Source organism: Neomonachus schauinslandi, chromosome 15 (genome assembly GCF_002201575.2).
Source record: "Neomonachus schauinslandi chromosome 15, ASM220157v2, whole genome shotgun sequence".
NCBI classification, from domain to species: domain Eukaryota; kingdom Metazoa; phylum Chordata; class Mammalia; order Carnivora; family Phocidae; genus Neomonachus; species Neomonachus schauinslandi.
The window spans coordinates 48,596,648-48,618,059 of NC_058417.1; the positions used below are offsets into that span (position 1 = coordinate 48,596,648).

At 47.1% G+C, this 21,412-nt stretch overlaps 1 protein-coding gene across 1 annotated transcript; it reads right to left on the reverse strand.

Annotated features, from left to right (window-relative positions):
- Positions 1–1,067: 1,067 nt before the first annotated feature.
- On the reverse strand, positions 1,068–14,752 carry LOC110570366. Its single transcript, XM_021678377.1, has 4 exons — positions 14,524–14,752; positions 13,316–13,377; positions 2,344–2,517; positions 1,068–1,283 (listed from the first exon to the last, which is right to left on the reverse strand). The coding sequence occupies exons 1-4, from the start codon at positions 14,750–14,752 to the stop codon at positions 1,068–1,070; spliced, it is 681 nt and encodes a 226-aa protein (XP_021534052.1).
- Between the last annotated feature and the right edge of the window lie 6,660 nt (positions 14,753–21,412).

The window sequence follows — 21,412 nt, forward strand, 5'->3', positions numbered from 1 at the left end:
GGTCATTGTTATTCTCTTGATTGGACTTTAGAGTAGTTTTTATTATAAGCATCCATTACTTTTATATGTTTTTAAAGATTTTATTTATTTGACAGAGAGAGACACAGCGAGAGAGGGAACACAAGCAGGGGGAGTGGGAGAGGGAGAAGCAGGCTTCCTGCTGAGCCAGGAGCCTGACGTGGGGCTCGATCCCAGGACCTTGGGATCATGACCTGAGCTGAAGGCAGACGCTTAACGACTGAGCCACCCAGGTGGCCCAATCCATTACTTTTAAAATCAAAGGAAAATGAAAGCCAGTTAAGGTGGAGGAGGTTTCTTGGAGGAGCAACCTTAGGATGGATGTTTAAAAATTATAAGAAGATAGATTTCACCCAGTGAAAATAGAAATTTCTCACTGTAATGGTCTGACCTGCACACTAGTGAGTGTCCATTGTGGCAGACATTGATTGATCCCCCATCAGTCATTTTATTACTTTCTTTCAGTGATGGTAGAACTTGCTTCCCAGCTTTCCTTTTGGTTATAGCATGGGCAAGCTGCACCATCCTAGCCGAGAATTGCTGAAAAATCTGCTGAGTGGTTCCCAGGAAAGGTTCTCCTTGTGTGTATGTGTGTGTGTGTACACGTGTGCATGTATTTGTAGCATGAGGAGAAACTTTGGCCTTCCTGTGTTGGATGTGCTCATGTGAGAATGTGGTGTTTGGTGCAGTGGCAACTGCTTTGTCACCACGAGGAGTGAATCCCGAGGTTGCCATCCAACACTCTGGTGATGGTAGACCAGGAGATGGAAAGAGTAGGGTTCTTGATTCATTGAACTGTAGCCATCCCTTCCCCCATCTTTAGACTTCTGAGGAAAACCTATTGAGGATTCAGTTCTAGTTAAGTATTGCAGCTCCTAATTTTCTCACTCTCCCCAGAATATTCACACAGACGCATGTTGGTGGCTCTCAAATTATCTAAATGTTAAGTCAGGTTTGAGAACATTTCAGTGTTCCTGAGTCTCTGGTCTCTAACTGTTTTAATGCAAAGTCTTGCAGTAAGGTGCCAGAATGCAGTTTTAAAATTTTTATTATTTCATGTCATTAGATTTTGTTGCTTTAACTATTGGGGGGAATAAAGGCATTTTAATGTGACTCACTGGCTTCTCTTTCTTGTGGTTGCTGTCATCCTTTCTCACACCCAGCTCTGAATCCTGGAGATTCCCTTCAGTGGTGCAGGAAATTCCCATTCTCTGCAGGTTCGGACTCATGGGCAGGTCTCGGGGAAACACCAGCCTTTGCATCTCCTACAAGGTGGAGAATAATGGCAATGATGTACAGTTTGGGGGGGCGGGGAGCACTTGGTCTAGCATAGCAGGTTCATATCCTGGCTCTGCACTGAGCAATGATAATCTTGGGCAAGTTACTTAACATGTCTCAGCTTTTCTTGGCTCGTCGATAACTTGACAGTGATGTTAATGTGGTGGAGGTCATGAAGAGTAAGGATTGGTAAAACCTTTAGCACTACACCTGGCACATAGTACAAACCCAACACATGGATGCTGCTCTTCCCCATCCATAGGCAAACAAGGATGGGTTGGTCATGCTGCCAGCTGATGAAGTGAACAAGGTTGGGAAGGAGTGCCCGAGTGACGATGCATGAAGGTGGTGAACAGAGAATTTGTTAACAAAGGAAATTCCAAGACCCCACCCAAACCCTCTGAACTGAAATCACTATAAGCCTGGGAATTTACATTATAATCAGGCTTCCCAAGTGATTCATATGCACACTCAAATGTTAGAATCATAGGCATGTATGTCTAGAAAGACATCACAGTAATGGTTTTAAGGAAATGCATTTAGGAATGGTCCCACTTGAATTGACATGAGTCCAGAAGGTCACAGGTAGGACAGAGGGATAGGAGCCAGAACCATCTTCCCTTATCCCAAAAATATCCCTCTTCCCCAGACCTCTCTCTCCTCTTGAAATGGTCTTATTTCAGAACACCACAGCTACAACCCTTTTGCCTTCAGATCTCCCCCTAAACCTAAGGTTACTGTCTGTTAGGGACTAGGCTACAGTTAGTCTCTTGTGGTAGATGGGATTATTGTTTTCAGTTCTTCACTCCCTCCTACCTATGAACTTGCAGTCAATAGAAATGGAATGAGTGTATTTCTCTGCAGGCTAGCAAGTGAGAAACATGGGGGGTTGTAATGGTAAGCCAGTAAATTTTAGGGTAGCTTGTTACGCAGCGTTTTTGTGACCAGAACTGACTAACATATTTCTTAAAAGTGGAAAGAACTGGGGTTTGTCCGTGTTCTCACTGAAAGACTTACAAATACTTTTCCAAGGAGAAGCTTGCTCACCGTTGTGGCAAGGGCCTGGAAAGGGGAGAAGATCTGCCCAAACTGATAGCATTTGCGCACGCTGATGTCTCCAAAGCGACTGCGGCACTCCTTCCGGCCGGCTAGTCTCTTCTCTGCCTTCATGTCCATGAAGTGCCGGAAGGGGCCCTGCTGGGGCAGATGGGCCACATGCACCTGCAGTGAGGAGCTGAGGGCCGAGGTAGCACGTGATTACCAAGTCCCATGTGCTCACACCAAGACAAGGTGTACTTTTTAAAAACAGCCCGCTCTTGTTCATGCCTCTTGATTATTAGTTGGATTTCCATTTACCTTTCTTAATTTTCTATGGCCTTGGGAGACGGATCGAAGGGCCATCCCTTCTGTTTGTTGCTGGGAGCCTGACATGCTAGATTGTGGGTCAGGGCACTGAGTTCTAGTTAGGAGCTTGCCACTCGCTACAGGAACTTGGGCACTCACCACCCACCCATATGATGGATTATGATTTCCAGCCTTAAAATGGCATGGTTTATATGAAACTGGAATGTCAAGAATGCCATGGGTTGCAAGTCATCCTTCTTGGAGGCAAGGGGCAGGAGGCAGGGTGCGATGTGTGTTGCAGGGTCCTATCTTGCGATTCTAATCTGGCTTCTTTTAGAAACTGAGGCACAAAGGAGCCCCGCCTGCATTCCGCTAGGAGAGACACCACCGTAAGGTGCACAGTGGATTTCCCAAGCCAGAGAGTTCCCCTTCACGGCACCCTCTGCCTGGACCCAGCTCTCTGTTGGAGGGTCCTGCTGGGTGCCCACTGCTGCGACAGTGTCAGTCCCTGCCTTCCAACTGCCGTGATGCTTGCTTTCACCTGGTCTTCCCGGTTCCTGACGATCCCACCCTCACTCAGATCCCTCTCCTGCCCTAGCCTCTCCGGGCTGACAACAGAGCATCAAATTCTGCCCGCACACCAGTTTCTCCAAGGAGCTGCTACCCCTCCTAGCTCTGCCCGTGTGTGGCCAGTGGGAGAGTGGTGCCCAGCCTAGATTCTGACCCCGGGGCCACCCCGGGCATGCCCTGCCCTCCCTGCCTGCAGAGGTGACACTTTTACACCCCACAGAGGCAGGGACACACTTGGGAACATGGGGAGGGGACGGATTCCTGTTGCTGATGACCGAACGTGCCCTCCTTCCCGGTCGACACACCTGCGAGGGTGGGGGCTGCTGAGGAGTGGGTGGCTGGACACACCGCAGGAACCTCATCCCAATTAGGGTCTTGGGCCATTTCCTGCCGCCCACACAGCAGGAAACATAGATGCGTGTTGTTTTACTTTTCTGCAGCACTGACCATAAGGAGCCCGAAGGACACCGTGCTAGCAGTTCTGGAGGCGGGCGGAGGAGCTGACCAAAACCAGGCGCCACTGGGGATTCCAGAGATCCAACATCCCACTTCCTGCATGGAGAAACTGAGACCCAGCCAGGTGGGAGGATTGTCTCTCTGTTACCGTCTCTTGCATCGAGTACAAATTCACTGCATTGCTTCAGGGTGGTGACTCTGTTCCGAGGAAGGCAGTGTTCAGAGCCCACCTTGAAGAGCGACGGCATGAAGCCTCAGGGATGTCCATGGCGCCCGGGCACCCCGAGCACTCTGGACGGGGCCAGAGTCCCCCAGAGGGCAGAGCACGTCTGCAGGGCACAATGAGAGGCCTCCAGCCGGGCCTCCTGCCGCCCTCCTCCTTTCCCTGACTTGCCACGTTGCCTTCCTCTGGGAGAGTTAGCATCTCCAGCATCATTGTCACTTTCTTAACACAACGCAAGCCTCACTTTCTGCCCTGGTCTTTCCCCCCTCCACCCCTGCCCTGCCTCCCCCCCTCCCCCGCCCTCGCCTTACTCCTCCCCAGCCTCACTCCTATTCCTCTTTCAGGGCTCTGATTTTGGCTTCCAGTGAAGGGCCACCTCCACCAGAGTTAAGCCCTAGCCCACGCCCCCCCAACTCCTCCTCCTCTGGGCTTCCTGACCCTTTACCCCAGGGATCTGTGTCCCCCACTTGACTTCTGTGAGTGTTTCACTCCACTTACTCCTGCTCCTTTGGTCCTTGTCAGCTCTTCATTGCTGAGCGTACCCCCGTGCAGGGCACGTTGTCATTCCTCAGTGTGCGAAGGGTAAGGGGAAAAAGGGATCCTTGGAAGACTCACGTCATGTATTCGTAAGCTTTTTGATATTGGAGGAGAAAAGTCCCAGCTTCGTCCCATAGCTTTGGTGGTGCTCAGACTCGAGATTAATGGTGGGTAAACAGGTCCCAGTGGGACCGGCAGCTTCCAGTCTGTTCCAGGGAAGTGAGGAGAGAAATGCCATGCTGTTAGGATCCATGCACAGCGCTAGACCTAGGGTTCATTTCTTTGTGTTTGACCCCGCCCACAGAATAACAAGGGAGGTTCGAAGGAAGCAGACCCTCAACCCAGAGCCAAGAATGAAAGCCCTCATTAGGAGAGACCCATGCAACCTATAGGATAGTCTGATTTGCTTTTTGGAATATGATAAGCACAGTGGGCAGTTCTCTTTGCTAGATGCATTATTGGCAAATTGTTTTGCTGATGCCACATGAGTTGAGTTAATTATTGCTCTGGGGGTTTAACTGAGTAGAGAAGATCATTACGGGATTCAATATGGTCGTTTAATTAGGTTAATTAAGTAATGAATTATGTGACCCTCTCACTTTTTTGGATTTATGCAGAATTATTTTTTCATATTAGCGTAGAAGTTGGCAGACTTTCTCTGGAGGGGCCAGATGGTAAAAACGTTAGGCTTTATGGCCATATCATCTCTGTTGCAACCACACAACGTGGTTGTTGCCGCACAAAAGTAGCCACAGATAACAAGTAAATGAGTAGGTGTGGCTGTGTTTCTGTAACACTTTATCGGTGGGCACCAAATGTAACTTTCATATCATTTTCATGTATCACAAAATTTTATCCTTTTGATTTCTTTTTTTTCAGCCATTTAAAAACGGCAAAACCATTCTTGGTTTGCAAGTCATCCAAAACAGATGGCAGGACAAATTTGGCCTAATGGGCTGTAGTTTGCCACCCCCTGCATTAGTGGATGCTTCAGTACAACCCCTGTTGCAAGGAGACAAGTGCTAATTTCCAAAATAGAAACAAGAATTCTGAAGTTTTCTCAGCAATTTCAAAATCACTGTGCAAGATAGACATCTGGCCCATGGCCAAGCCTTAAGCAAACCAAGCCGAGGTTGGCTGGTCTAATCCAAAGTCTAGGGTTCCCAGGGAACTTGAAGCCATCCAGTTCATATTCTAGACCTTATGTGTGACCACATTTAAACCAACTTAGGGATCCAAGGCTCATTTAGAGATACAAGGCTCTCGAGTCCTAGAGTAAATGATCTCATCACCGTGACCCTTTAATCACTGATTTTCACACTGACGATTTTGAAGCATGCGATGCAGTCCTGCCTTGGTGTAATTTAACTTCCTAATGATGTTGGACAAAATTGCTTCTTCCCTCCCCGCCCCCCCACATGCACCAAAGCCATAACTAATGGCAAGACTCCACCTCTAGGTTTTCCTCTACTGAGCCAGCCATGACTTTAGGTGTTGCTCCTTTCCTTTTCTCTAGATTTTAGGAGCCAATGTTGTGGACAGCCAGGGTGGGAGACCTGGGTCTAGGTGGTATTTGGTCATGTGGTTCCTGAAAGCTTTCAGCAAACCCGGGATGAAGCATTGCTCTTCCAACAGAATTTCAAACTAGAGAATGAAGTAGGCTTGACATAGCAGTTTCCCCAGGATGCCAGAGTAGGTAGAAAAAAATAATGCAGGGGCGCCTGGCTGGCTCAGTTGGTGTGGCATCTGCTTCGGCTCAGGTCATGATCCCAGGGTCCTGGGATCGAGCCCCGTATCGGGCTCCCTGCTCAGCAGGGAGCTTGCTTCTCCCTCTCCTGCTCCCCCTGCTTGTGCTCTCTCTCTCTCTCTGTCAAATAAATAAATCTTAAAAAAAAAACTCAGAATGACTTTTTCTAGCATCTACCGAAATACTTAATTTTTGAGACCATAGTGAGGTTCCGACATTTTAAAAACCTTCATTGGTGGAAGTAGGGTGGTGGTGGGCTAGCAGAGCCCAGCCCAGGGTCTTGTACACAGTGGATTCTCAGGAAGCATTTATAAGACAAATGAAAGGGGGAAGGCATTTTGGGGGCGGGGCATGAACTGCCAGCTGAACTCCCTCTCCGGTCTCTGTAGGGACATGTGTTATTCTGGGGGGGAAGGTCCCCTCTAGACCCAGGCAGACCAAATCCTGTCCTAATTTTACACCACCAGCTCTGTCTCAGACAGCTGTGCCACTGGCTTAGCGTTATCTTAAAAGAGGAATCCAGGGGCGCCTGGGTGGCTCAGTCGGTTGAGGGTCTGGCTCTTGATTTTGGCTTGGGTCATAATCTCAGGGTCGTGAGACAGAGCCCCGCCTTGGGCTCTGAGCTGGGCTTGGAGCCTGCTTAAGATGCTGTTTCTCCCTCTGCCCCTCCCCCCCAAAAAAAGAGGAAAGCAGCTTCCCTGGGCTTTGCCAAAGCCTCCTCAGTCAGTGTTTGCTTTCTGCAGCATTGGCAATCAGTCCTGCTGGAAGCAGGTGGAAGGAGCCAGCCCCCACCGAGCTCAGGAGGTGGAGGGTGACCCTTTGTCAGGAGAAAAGCTCCAGAGGGTTAGAAGGGATGGGAGGCACGGAGGCTGGGGCTTCATGTTGTTCTTTTTCCTTATGCAATAATATGACAATTTCGGCAGTTTTTATGTTCTTCTCCTTGGTAATTTTTTTTCGGGGTGGGGTGGGGGAAGAGAATGGTCGCCAGGGAGATGGAGGGGAAGTTGGAAAGAGGCTGCCCTCTGGGACTGATTAAATCCTGGAGATACACGTAGTCCTAGAAGACGGAGAAAGTTTTTAAAAAGATTATTTACAACTTAAAAAGTAGCTTCGTGCCCTCAATCCAGAAAGCACTTCTCGTCTGGTCCAGGAAGGGCATCTTTGCATCTTGGCATTAGACTCTGAGCTCTTGAAGACACAGTTTGGGTTCCGCTGGTCTTTGAAGCCCCAGCACCCATCCTGAAGCTTGGCATACAGTAGGTGCTCTATACATGCAGGTGACAGTGAATAAAGACTGAATGAATGGGTGGAAGACATGCAGCTTTCTGGGAAATGTATTCTGTGCTCAGCACGATCCCAGCTACTCCCCACCCAGAGGCGGGCTGTCTGCGAAAAGGAACAGCAGTCCAGACCTGGGAGAGCGGCTTGAAAAGGTGTGAAATGTGTTGAATTTCAGTCTCTTTGCTGCAAGTAAATGGGAAAATCCTTTATCCGCCGCTCACGCGTCTGGCCCGTCTTGTCTTCAACAGTTTCTCTTTAAGGGGAATTTGGCTTTCAGACTGTGGGAAACTATCAGACTTTGGCTCCAGCAGAAATTCTCATCCTTGGTGGTGTGTTGGAGCCTCCTGGGGGAGAGGGTGGGGCTTAAAAAATTCCAAAGCAAGGCTGCACCCCAGGCCAAATGCACCTGTGTTTCAGCAGGTGGGACCCTGGACAAGCCCTCCAGAGGATTCGACCGTGAGCAGCCAAGGCTAAGAACCACTGAGGGAGAGTTGAGTTCACGTGTGCTGCCACAGCTTTACCAGACAGCGCTCCTCTGACTGCAAGTTAGCGGCCAGACCAGGAGGGGCTTTTAAGGGTGGAAATAATAATCCTGTGGATTATAGTATTCGATTGGAGTCAGCACTTTTTATTTTTGACAGTGGCTTCAATAAGTGGACAAAAAAAAAGAACAACAACCCTGAGTCTTTGTATCAAAAAGTCATTTAGTTGGATTTTAAAGCTTTATTGCTTTTTGCCAGATTTGAACGGGGTTGGGGTGGGCAGGGGTGGAGTATTTAGTGTTAGAGAAATACCGTGATTTTTTTACAGCAAGGTTTACTTTATTATTTTCTGAATCCTCAGCTCCTAGCGTGGGGCCTGCCATGTAGTAGATACTTAGAAATGCTGGAATAATTATAGCAGCTGTCGCTGGCTGGTTGCTTCCTGTTATATTCACCATCTCATTTAATCTACAGAGTGACCATATAAGATGGGTCCTATTTGTATCTTCATGTTGAAGGGCATGGTGGGCTGACTTCTAAGATGGTCTGAGATTCTGCCCCCTATTATGTGCGCCCTGTATAGTCCCCTTCCCTTGAGTGTGGGCAGGACCTGTGAATATGATGAGATATAGCTCATGATTATGTTACATTGTGGCAAAGATGAAGGGATTTTACAGATGTAATCAAGGCCCCTGATCAGTTGACTATAAATTAATTAAAAGGGAGTTTATCTTGGGTGGGCCTGACCTAATCAGGTGAGCCCTTTAAAAGAAGTTCAGGGGGCTCGAGACTCAAGTCATGCTGGCCATATAGAAGCACACCACCATGATTTCTTTTTTTTCTTTTTTCTTTTTAAAATATTTATTTATTAGAGAGAGAGAGAGGGAAAGAGAGAGCACGCACATGAGCAGGAGGGGCAGAAGGAGAGGGAGAGAGAGAATCCCAAGCAGACTCTGCACTGAGAATGGAGACTGACACAGGGCTCGATCTCACAACCTCGAGATCATGACCCCGAGATCATGACCCCAGTTGAAACCAAGAGTCCGACTGTGTCACCCAAGCCCCCCAACATGCCACCAAGATTTCTAAAGCTGCAAGCAAATGGACTTTGGCAACGACCCTGAGTCTCAAATAAGAGCTGAGCAGAGGACCCAGCTAAACTGTGCCTGGACTCCTAACCCACAGAAACTGAGATAATGAGCAGGCATTGCTGTAGGTTGCTACGTTTGTGGTAATTTGTTACACAGCAATGGAAAACTAATACACTAGTGAAGGAATAATGATGCAGAGAAGTCACAGGACTTGGCCAAGGTTGCACATTAGGAATGGTGGAGCTGCGAGTGGAACCCTGCCATTTCTGACCCCTTGTTGTTTGACATTGACACTAGCGTCGGTTTGTGAAATAAGGCTCATCTGCATCAGCTCCCCGATTTTCTGTAAACTATAAATGGGACAAAACCAAGGCTGAGACCAAAGCCTTTGTGAAATGAAGTGGAATCATAGCAAATGTGGAGACACATTTGGAAGTCATGCCCAGGAGAAGGGCTGAGGAAAACTCTTTTAATAAGGACCGGGAGCACAAAAGCCAATTTACCGAACATCAAAGAAACCTCAAGAAAAAAAGATACATGGCCGTGGTCACATGGTGACACCCATCTGTTTTGCTCCCGATGGGAGGATGCCGACCTACTTTTCTGATTGGATCCAGAGTTTAGACCATCGTGATTATTAGAGTTGCCCTTCCTTAAAGAAAAGCTAATCTTTACTTCTAGTAGTGGTAATGTACGTTTTAATCCAGCTTTTCCAGTGTGTGTGTGTGTGTGTGTGTGTGTGTGTGTGTGTAAAAGTTTGTTGGAGGGAAAGAGGTGTCTTGGAAAGTTACTATTTTATTCCAGTCAGCTAGAATGTATCTTTCTCTTTTCTCCTCACTCACCTGTCCTCTTTCTGCCTGGGAGATAGATGTGATGCACAGAGGTGAGCAGCCATTTTGTGAACATGAGGACTTAACCTCATGATAAGAAGGCTATGAATGGCTTGGGTCTCTGATGCCATCATGGAGCCCCCTACCAGCCCTGAACTACTTTCCTCTGGACATCTTGTCATATGGGGGAAATACACTCCTCTTTCTGTTGGTGGAACTTTTTTCTTCTTATCCCTTCAGGGCAAATGTAATTCTGTCTGATATAAAAATCTAAAAAATAAGGTACACTCCCCAAGTATTTGAAAAATACTTGGTAAACTGTCCAGTATTAACATGTGCAAGGAACAATTCAACATCTTTATTATATAATTTAAGGACCCTTTTCTAGAGTTATAATCAGGGTGAGAGGGGGATTCAGGGATGCCTCTCTCCTTCATTACTGACTCGTGGGAAGTATGCATAATGGTGTGAGATGGGGAGGAGGGTGGCTGAAATAGAATTTAACTGCAATAATGAATCACTCATTGGCCCTGATGTGTTTAATTTTGTCTGAAGCACAGAAGACCCAAAGAATTGCTCTTTCTTTGTCCTTGAGCAACCCGTAACCGAGCATCTGTTTGGGATCTAAAAGTACATTCAGCTTTGGGGTAAGATGAGTAGGCTTAGCCACTGCACACACCAGTGAGGCAATCGTCTGCGTCATTAGACACAGGATCTGCAACAAGAAGGGGACAGACCCAGTTTTCCCTTCCTGGTCCAATCACAGATGAATCACTGAATTCAGCTCAGGAGCACCTAGACAAATTGTCTCTCATTCAGAGGACAATGATGGCAATGGTGCAGACACTATAACCCTAAAACTCTCTTGGGGTGCCTGGGTGGCTCAGATGGTTAAGCATCTGCCTTCGGCTCAGGTCATGATCCCAGGGTCCTGGGATCGAGCCCCATGTCCAGCTCCTGGCTCAGCGGGGAGCCTGCTTCTCCCTCTGCCTCTCCCCCTGCTCGTGCTCTCTCTCTCTCTGTATCTCTGTGTCTTGAATGAATAAATAAATAAATCTTTAAAAAAAATTAAAAACAAAAAAACCCTAAAACTCTCTTGTGATTTGGGGCATGGCTGAAGGAGGTGGGAATAATTAGACTGAAGAAGAGAGAACCCAGTGGGAGACACGACAGTTATGAAACACTGCCTCGTAGAAGAGTGATCAAACCCATCTCACCCAGCCCCGATGGGTGGAATTGGAACCAGTGATGGAAGCTTCCAGGAGGCAGTTCTGGATTTGGATTTGGATTTGCTTACGATGTTAACAGCTGCAGCTGCCAAAGACAGAGTGGCCCGTCTCAGCAGATGGTCATGTCGTTGCTGGCACTTTAGATCGAATGACTTCTTGTAGAGATGGTGTACAGGGATCCCAGCATTCACACGTTCTCTCCTTCATTAAATGACTTCACTGATGGATTAGAATTATTAGTGTCTACTAGGTGTCAGGCTCTTAGTGGTCAGACTACGACCTTGAAGATCTCTCCCAACTTGGTGATTCTCAGATGCTCTGAACACAACGAGCTCCGTTCTGCACAAGGCAGAACCAAAGCACCAAAATCTGGGACGAGTTGCACAAAGCCACGAGGCATGTCAGCGGTGGACCCGTCATCGTCTCTGAGCTTTTGCTCTGTCTCCTCTCCTTTCTTTTTCAAACATCTGCTGCTTTCAGAGAAAACCAAGTCATGCTGTGCTAAACCATCAAGGCTTGGGGAACGTGTTTAGACAGGATGTGCAGTTACCCAATACTGGTCTGAATGCTGTGTTTTCCTGACTCTGACAAATTGGAGCAAGCTCTCCTTTTGATCTACAATCTTCCAAATCGCCCCAGATCCCCCCGAGTGGAGGCGGGTCATCAGCAAGGGATGTGGTTCGGATTTCATACAACACATGTCTTTCTGACGGGGCGTGGCTGTGGATCCTTCTGACGCAGTCAACCCTGCTCCGCTCTGCCCTAAGATTCCAAAGATTGCTGTGGAAAGCGCACATTTCCAAGCAAGCCCATTTCACCCAGTTCTTAAACATGTATGAATCTCCCTCCCTCCCTCCCTTTTTCAATCCCCCCCATCTCTCTCTCTCTCATGCACTCATACACGCACACACACACACTCCACCACTTCACCGTCGATCTTTACATCCTACCCTTATGGATGTTTCCTGCCAGGATCTCTTGCCTGGCAGACCCTCTGTGAGGTTAGGAGTGGCTCTCAGGTGGTGAAAGGCAGCCTCGCTTCTGCAGCTGGGCATTCCACAAGCAAGCAAGGGGACATTTTTACTTCTGAATGCGCCAGGCCTGCAAGATGGAGTGAGAGCAAATTGGCAGCTGTGTTGGATCGTCTGACGCTGGGAAAAGCATCTGTTGGAAAACTTGCTTTGTAATTTCCTGAGCCTTTCGGGGTCAGAAGTGGGTAGAAACCCCCAAATGGAAGAAAAGCTTAATTATTTTCAAGGGGGAGGAAAATATGAACCAGAAGGGCTCACATGGGGGCAGTCTGTGGATTCTGAACTTCAGGCTCTCAGGATAAATGCTTCCAAAGCTTCCCAAAGCACTCCTTTCTTCTGGAGCAAGCACTGGAATCCTCCTGAGATAATTGATTTGGCCAGACTGGACTGTAGGTGGGTGGGAACGCGGCTCACATTCACCCTCTGCCAACATTGCTCTGGAGGGCTGGGGATGAGCTGGAGAACAGCACAGGGCCCCTTAATGCATTCACTGCATTTGTGTCTTTGATTACTGGTTTTATTCACCAAGGTATTTTCAGCACTGGAACAGAGCCTGACACGGAGTGGGTGCTCAGCAAAGATTCAGGGAGGGAGGGAACGCATCCATTTTTGTATCCCATGCACTCCCTAAAGTTCTTGTCACTTAGCTGACTTGTATAAATGGCTGCTCTGGGAAACCGAGGTCAAAAAGCAAAGGGGGGCTCTGATCACTAAACAGAACTGGAAAGGAATATAAATTGGGAAGGTCGGAAGAGTGGGGGAGTAGCGCACTGCTCTGTGGAAGTATCTGGAAAAGCCCTGGGCTTCTGTGCATGCCCTCAGCAAGCCTCTGAGCTCAGAGACAGGAGGAGGCCAGAGATTTCCCCCACATGCCTTGGAAGTTTACAGCTCATCCTCAACTGTGTCTGCAACAAAGATTTTGCACTTTCTTGGCTTCAAGGCTGAGGCCTTTATCCAAAATAAAGGGTCTCCCCTCTCTCTCCTACATCGCTTTGCTACATCTCTTCTCTTCCCTTACCCTGCAATTCTCCTTAATTACTAGTTTCAGTCCTGGGGGATAATACTGAGCTTTGCAAAAAAAACAAAACAAAAAAACCCCACTTTTCAAGTTCTGCCTTATCTGGTTCTGTCATCACGGCTTTCATTGGCCCGAATGAGACTAAAACCGAGAAGGCTTTTAGGGAAGCGAAACTCTGACTTTCAAGAACTGAGCAATGGCCACGTAACGAAAGCCCTTTCTGATTCCATGCACATAGGTCTCTGGGGGTAATTAGGAGAATTTATGTATCCCCTTCTGGCAACTATCATTCGTCACTGTGTTTAGCACGTGGAATAAGTGACGGCTCCATGTTAATGATCAGAAAAGGTTGCATCTTCCAGGTAGCAAATGAGGCTTAAAGATAACTTTTCATCTTAAAAAAAATACCCCCGTCACTTTCCCCTCCCCTGTCGGGGGTGGGGGGGCACACTTAGCAGAAATGCCGTGTAGATGTATTTGCAGGAGGTTTGACTTCTTTAGCGAGAGGAAGATGGAGATGCAGAGAGGACTCGCCCCAGCCCCCTGGGCACAGACAACGCAGGCTACTCCATATGTTTGGTAAATTAGGGTTGGTAAATTGGAGCTCGAGAGCCATAGGCAAGGGTAAGTCATCCCTTGGGGAACAGGTAGGTGAGGCAGGGGAGAAGGGACAGAGAGGTGGGGGGGGGGAGAATTTACAAAAGGAGAAACAAGGAGACATGCTTTTAGCTGGCTTAGCTGCTCTCCCATGGATCAGCTCCGTGGCCACTGCCTCCTACTCTGAAGACACTTGCTACCAGCACTAAGTGATTCGTTCCGCATACTAGAAGGGAGACCTTGTTGGCCAGTGGCTCTTCCCTGCCTCGATGGGACATGGCTGGGGCTCAGGTCCATGCTTTGCTGGGCTGAGAGGCAGCCCAGCGTGGAAGAGCCCAACTCAGCAGAAGCAGAGGTGATCAATGGGGAAAAGGGCTGGGGTCCCTTGGCCAGAACAAAGCCATCCCCACCCCAGGAAAAGTGCACTCTGCTTTTCCTCCTGAGTATCAGATTCCATTACTGAGATGATGAGGCTGCCTCTGGGGCCCATGACACAGAATGAGGCCCCTGAGCTAATCAGCATGCATGGCCTTTCATTCCATTGCTGTGGTCCTTTCTGGCTCAGCCCCAGATCATACCTAAGTATGGGAATTAGAGCTTTGGAGCCAGAGGTTCAGTCATGAATAGCAGTAGCTCTGCAGACTTGCAGTTTGCAACCACAGTGCTTTTCCTACCCCAGCAGCTCTGCCCCTGCGTGAGAAGCTCCAGTTCCAGGACCCCATTTAATAAACCCAAGGGTGCCTGCAAATGCACGGGGATGGGGTTTGTCTGCAGCCCCGGGCTGGCCTTACCCTTGGCATCTTTTCTCGGTTCCGTTCTGCCAAGAGATGGGCCTTCCTTAGTAGCCTTGTCACCTCCTGTGTCTTTTGCTTTGTCCTTAAAGATCTGGACACCTTCCCCCTTCTGCAGCATCTGCCCATCAGGCAAGGGCTGGTCTTCAGGCAGTACCTCTTGCTTCTTGTTCTCTTTTTTCCTCTCATGGGGAACTCTGAGGATAAAAAGGCCACCATCAAGTATCATGTTCTTAGTGACTCAGTAACCCCCAAGTGAGTGGCCTGGCATGAGGTCAGAAGAGGAAGTTGCTGAACAGGAACTTCCAACTTCATGAAAAATCATTTAATCTGGGAAGAAAATAAATCGATGCTGGCAGCTTATTCTTGCATATTTGCATAGCACAGTCATGAGAGAAGGGTGGGAATATCCCCCAAGTAGTAGAACAATAAGAGAACAGGTGTCCCACATCTAATGCTTCCCACAGTGCCACTAAGGAATTACACACATATACACATGTATATATTACAAAGAAAACAGTTCCTATAGGGGTGAGACACAGGAGATCAGGAAACATCTAAGAGCTGGTGTTTGTGTGTGTGTGCGTATATATATATTTTTTAAAGATTTTGTTTATTTATTTGAGAGAGAGAGAGAGAGCACGAGTTGGGGGAGAAGCAGAGGGAAAAGCAGACTCCCCACTGAGCAGGGAGCCCAATTCAGGGCTCGATCCCAGGACCTGAACTGAAGGCAGACACTTAGCCGACTGAGCCACCCAGGGTCCCCTGGTGTATATAGGTGTATATATTTTTAATATCAAGGAATTTTCTCTTTAATTTTTTTTGAGTATAGTTGACACACAATGTTACTTTAGTTTCAGGTGCACAACACAGTGATTTGACTTCTCTATGCTTTATGCTGTGCTCTCCACAATGTAGCTACCATCTGTCACCATAGTATTTCATTTTTAGAGGGTAGGGTTAATATACTGCTCATCAAACTGTGTTTTCTGGGTTTTTTTCCCCCCATTTCCCATTATATCAATTATTTGTGTTTGGGGAGAATATTAAGCCGTTCTTCAGTGATTTTCTTTTTTTTTTAAGATTTTATTTATTTTAGAAAGAGAGATAGCACGAGCGGAAAGGGCAGAGGAAGAGGAAGAGAGAATCTCAAGCAGAATCTGTGCTCAGCATGGAACCCAAGGAGGGGAGCTCGATCCCAGGACCCTGAGATCATGACCTGAATCGAAACCAAGAGTCAGACGTTTAACCGACTACGCCACCCAGGCACCCCCTTCGGTGATTTTCCAACATCCAAGTCACCCCAGTGGACAAGATCCACAAGATCCTTCCTGACCTGACCCTGCTCCCTTCATCTTCTGTTCTACTCAACCCCTCCCCCTCCCAACCCCAATGCTCTTTCAACAGGAGAACCATCTCAGTGCCTCAGAAATGCTGCTGGCTCTTAGGCTTCTGGGATTGGCTTGTCTCTCTCCCTCTGCCTGGAATGTAACACTTTCCCTCCTTCCCTCCCCTGAACGCTCATCCTCCTGGGGAACTCCTACTCATCACTTCCTCTATGGTGCTGTTCATGACACCCCCCAGTTCTCACCCTGAGATGTAGACCTGCCCTCCCTCTGGTCTCTGGTATCTTTTTTTTTTTTCAAAGATTTTATTTATTTGTTTGAGAGAGCGAGCGAGAGGGCACGTGCTTGAGAGTACAATCAGGGGGAGAGGCAGAGGGAGAGGGAGAAGCAGACTCCCCGCTGAGCCAGGAGCCTGACGCGGGACTCAGTCCCAGGACCCTGAGCTGAAAGCAGACGCTTGACCGACTGAACCACCCATGCGCCTCTCTGGCATCTTTCAAGTATCTCCATTTTAGTATTGACCAGTTGTGCAATAAATGGTCTGTTTTCATACCTACTTCCACTGTTAGATTTTACGTTCTATGAAGTCACAGGCTCTATCTTGTTCACCAATGTCTTCTTAACACATAGCACCTATATCTAGCAAGAGGCAGATCCTCAATCCATATTGGATGGGTGGATGGATGAATGGGAGGATGGATGGATGGCAAGATGACAAAGTATTGGGTAAAGGTAGAGAAGAACAAAAGACAATAGATTCAAAATATTAACTATGTGGAAGGGAATGTCGAGGGACATATGTAATCAACCTCAGATCTGCAGTGAAGACCAGAGTTAGTTAGGAGCAGAAAGTCCAGGGGGTGCTTCTTGCTGCTGTGCCCATGAAGGTTGCATCTGGGATTCATCAAGAGTGTCCGACTACAGCAAGTGCTCAGAAAGCAGGACGTGACTTTTGCTTTGGAATTTTGTGGTTAGTACTAAGTGGCAGCATCTCTGGTGGATTTAACATTTTCCCCTGAAAGCCAAAGAAATTTAATCTGAAAACTGGCTTCCTAGAGGTGATAATTAGAAGAGAATGGTTAAGGAAATAGAAACATCGGAGTCTCTGCTTGGAGCCTCAGGTTAGGACCTGTCGTTGAAATAGCCTCACTGATGTTGGACAGAAACCTAAACATTTCTCCGTGCTATGCAAATTTTTAAAAAGTGCATCATTTTTCTTTTATGAGTCTAAACTGGGTTTCTGAAGTTGCCATTCCTGAAGCTTCTCTCCCTTAGGATAGTTCTTTTGCTCCTCTCCAAAGATCTGCTTAAGCAGTTTGTGTGCCGCATAGTTGTAAGTAGGTGGGAAGTTCTTTAGGAAAACAAAATTCTTCAGCTTAAAAGAACATCTGCTCTGTGTCTGATCACTAGATACCTCCAACTTTTCTAGCAAGTTGTAACATTTGTACTGACAACCCTAAGGCATATTTTGGCACATTAAGGAAATCTACACTCAATAAATGTGTTATTATATATGTCTCTGGTGCCCTGTTCAAGGACCCTCACGTGCCTCCCTCACTTTGGGATGCTTGTTTATAAAGTTGTCGTTGTGCCTTATCTCCAACCAGATCCAGGCAGATATGCAAACGAGCGTGGGTCCACAGGACTCAATTAAGCCTTGCCTTGTGATCAGGGGACCGTCGGGGAGCTGGGGATGTCCTCCAGAAGAGCACATTCTGGCACTTAAAAAATTATACTCACAAAATGTTGAAGGGAAGAAAATACTTTTTCAAGGGCCCCAAGTCAAGTAACCAGTGACCAGATTTCCATCTGTTTCAAATTAAATGTGTTTATTATCTTTGCATCTCCTTCTGCAGCTCCACATCTTCAGTTAGAAAATATCTTTGGGGATCTTAACTTATGCTCAAAAGCATGTTTTTATAAGTTTAACTTGCTGTTTGCTTTCACACACAGGCAGCGATACCTCTTCCTTCACTCTGAGTCTGTGCTTTATCGAAGCTGTAGGAGAGGGCTTGTGGGTTCTCTTCACTCAACACTCATGTTTTGTTGTTGTCGTTGTCGTTTTGTTCTGTGTTTCTTTGTTGCATGAGGTCCCAAACTCTATGTTAGTTGTTAGAAGTAGAGTGGAAACAATATAGTAAGTAAATATATAAGTGAAGTAATTGTAGTTTGTGAAAAGTGCCAGAAAGGATATAAACAAGGGAGCCAGTAACTGTCAAAGGCCACCCTTTGGAATGGGTGGTCCCAAAAGCCTCTTCGGGCAAAAGAATTAGGAGCCGAGGCCTGAAGGTAAGAAGAAGCTGTTCAAAGAGACACTAAGGGATGACTATCTGGGCAGAGGAAACAGTCACGGTAAAGGCTTCGAGATAGTCCAGGACTTAGACTATTTGAGGAAGAGAAAGCAAACCACTGTGGCTGGAGAGGACAGAGAGAGGGAAAGTGGTGTGTGATGCAGCTGGAGGGAGGCCCTCGTTGGGTCAGGCAGAGCCCCATGGGAAATGTTCAGGATTTTAGATTTTAGATTCCAGAAGCAAGCAGAAAGCCAGGAGAGTATGCCATGCCTGGATTTGCATTTCATGAGGATTAGGCTGGCCAATCTGTGAAGAGATTGGAGAGGAGGAAGGGGAGGTGGGGAGGCTGGGTGGTAGGGGGCTGCATCAGCCTCGGTGTGAGAGGTGTGTTGGTGGAGGTGGGCAGGGGAGGGTGGGATGGAGAGGTTTCGGGAGTAGACTTGGCAAGCCAGAGGGGACAAGGGACAGGAAGACCCAGAGACCCGCTGGTGTTCTGACCTGAGCAACAAGTGGATGCTGGTGCTACTTACAGAGAAGGAGCAGTCCTAGGGGCGCAATGTCCATTGTGTGGAAAGGTGGGGACCGGAAATCTGTTTTGAATGTATGAACCTGTTTCAAGCTCTAGGTAGAAATGAAGAATTCTCTTGGCAATAAGTCTCTCAAAAGGGTAAAGTTTGTCATTTATTGGTGTAACTTTAGATGTAATGACAGAAACATTTGGGAGAACATGCCTTGGAGTTCCTGACAACTCAGGCTGGGGAAATTAGGGATGGCTCAAGGGTCAACAATAAATCTAATGAGTGGCATAGCGTGTGGAAATACGTAACCGTGGATTTTCTCCTCTGCAACTTCTCGTTTGATCAGACTTTATTCCTGTACTGGGATAAAAATGCTAGGTGGGGAATGGGTGCAAGGAGTCTGAGAGCTGCTTGTGCTGAGAGGGATGGCAGAAACATCCAGAAAGGATGATGAGAAACATGCCGTGGAGAGAGAAAGAAGGACTTGTGGCTGGGAAGACATGCTTAGGGGGATGATACAATCTACTTATTTAATGTTGTCTTTTGAGTTTCAGTGAGTGGAACTCATTTTCTTTTAAAGCAACTCTACAAATGACTTTTGCTCTGCAAAGCAAGCATGAACTGAAGGACCTCACAGCATTTCTTCAGCTGCATCTCTGCCTTCCTATTCATTTGCAGCAGATTCTGTTTGTTTTTCCACCAGCCTGCCCACTTCCGAGTACACGCTGTCCCACTCTTTACTTTGCTTATCTCCTTTTCTGTTTGCTTATCTCCTTTTCTTTTCTGGGTGGTGCTTTTAGAAAGCATAATATTTGGATGGTGGGGGAGCAGCCTGCAATGCAAAATGCATTATCTGGAGATTCTTACTGGCACCTGACTTGGAAGAATAAGATTGTCCCTCTCGATTTCTGGTTTGCGTATCTACAATCTCAAGAGTTGCAGCGGAAAGTCTTTGACTCTGGGTAGAAGAAGCCTAAGTTTGGGAGTTAGAGAGGCCTGAGTTGGTGCATTAGCTCTGCTGTTTTCTATTTTGTGACTTCAGGCTTGTGACCTCATGTCTCCAAACCCAATGTTTTCATCTGTAAAATGGGTAATGATATATATGCAAATTGTGGGGTTGTTGTGGAGTTTAAGTGATATGACCCAGGTGTAGTTCTTAGCATGGTGCCTAATTCATGCTGGTAATCACAAATAGCCCATCATATCATTCTTACTAAACTTACCAACATAATGGCTGTCAGTTTGACCAGAAACAAGCACTATTGGTAGCCTGTAAAGGCTGTTGACAAGCATTTCGGTGTGGGTGGAGGGCTGCTGGGGTGCTGGGTGAAGTTTCTCTGTCACAGTCTAGCAATGTCTGCAAACTGGAAGCTTATAGTGTGTTTAACTCACCCATTTGTGAAATGGGATGAAAAATTGTAATTGAACAATTAAATTTAAAAATGGGGGCCTTTCTTATGCAGCATGGATCACAAACTTCTCTTAGAACACCGAGCTGGTGACATGGGGCCCCTCACCATTCCAGATGATGACTATCAGCCGTGACTTAAAAGCAGCTATTGCTATGGTAGGAGGTGCTCTTCCCAGTTCCCCACTGTCCCTTCCCAGCTCTCTGCCCCTCTTAGACAGCCTGGTCTTAGATCTTATAGGGACTCTTGACTAGCTTGTATGACCTTGGACAAACTATTTTTTTTAAGACATTTATTTATTTACTTGAGAGAAAGCAAAAGCATGAGCAGGAGGGGCAGAGGGAGAGGGAGAGAAAGAATCTCAAGCAGACTCCACACTGAGTGCAGAGCTCTACACGGGGCTCCATCTCATGACCCTGAGATCACGACCTGAGCCAAAACCAAGAGTCAGATGCTTAACTGACTGCACCACCCAGGTGCTCCTTGGACAAATTCTTTAACTCTTTTAGTCTCAGGTTCCTCATCAGTAAACTGGAGGTGATAGTAATGCTTACCCCAGAAGGTTCTTTTAAGTATTAAAGCACATCAACAAAAAGCTTCCCACGGTGCTTGGCCTACAGCAAACACTGGGGGTAGCTATTTTAGCATCAGAACACTTTGCAAATTTGTGGGCATCTAGTGGAAATACAAACTTAGATGAATACTGGAAGAAATCAAACTGTGGGTAAGACAGACGTATGTTACAGGGATATAATATTTTTTAAAAATACCAATGAGATTTTCTTTTTCATGCACCCTTGTACTTGATCTGTTCCCCACTCTCCTTTCAGGGAAAAGCTTTGGCGCTAGATACCCTCTGTTGTCTGTCATATCCACTCTTTGCTTGTTCCCATCCTGGAGCTCACTGGCTGGATTATATCAATGGACTGTCTTGCCTCTGGTGTCCATTTAGGTGTGGCCAATGGGATGCTCCAATAGGGGATTAAAAGAGGGGAGGATAAAGATGCCAGTATTTATTCCTCTGGCTGGCTCCTTCCCTGAGGGTTTGCCTTGACCTGCTAGGATCCTTCCTAAAGGTTACAGGTTCTCTCTCCACACTCTATCCTTCTGGGTTTGGTAGCCCTTCCTTCAGGTCATCAGGTCTTGGGTCTAGAGGTGGTAACGGTTACACTGTTCCTTGTGGTTCCCTTGTACCTCTCCCATACCTTTGCAAAATCACTTTGATTTATTCTACAGTGTAAGTCATTGGTTGATGTAGAACTTGGAAGAATAAGATTCTCCCTCTCGATTTCTGGTTTGCGTATCTACAATCTCAAGAGTTGCAG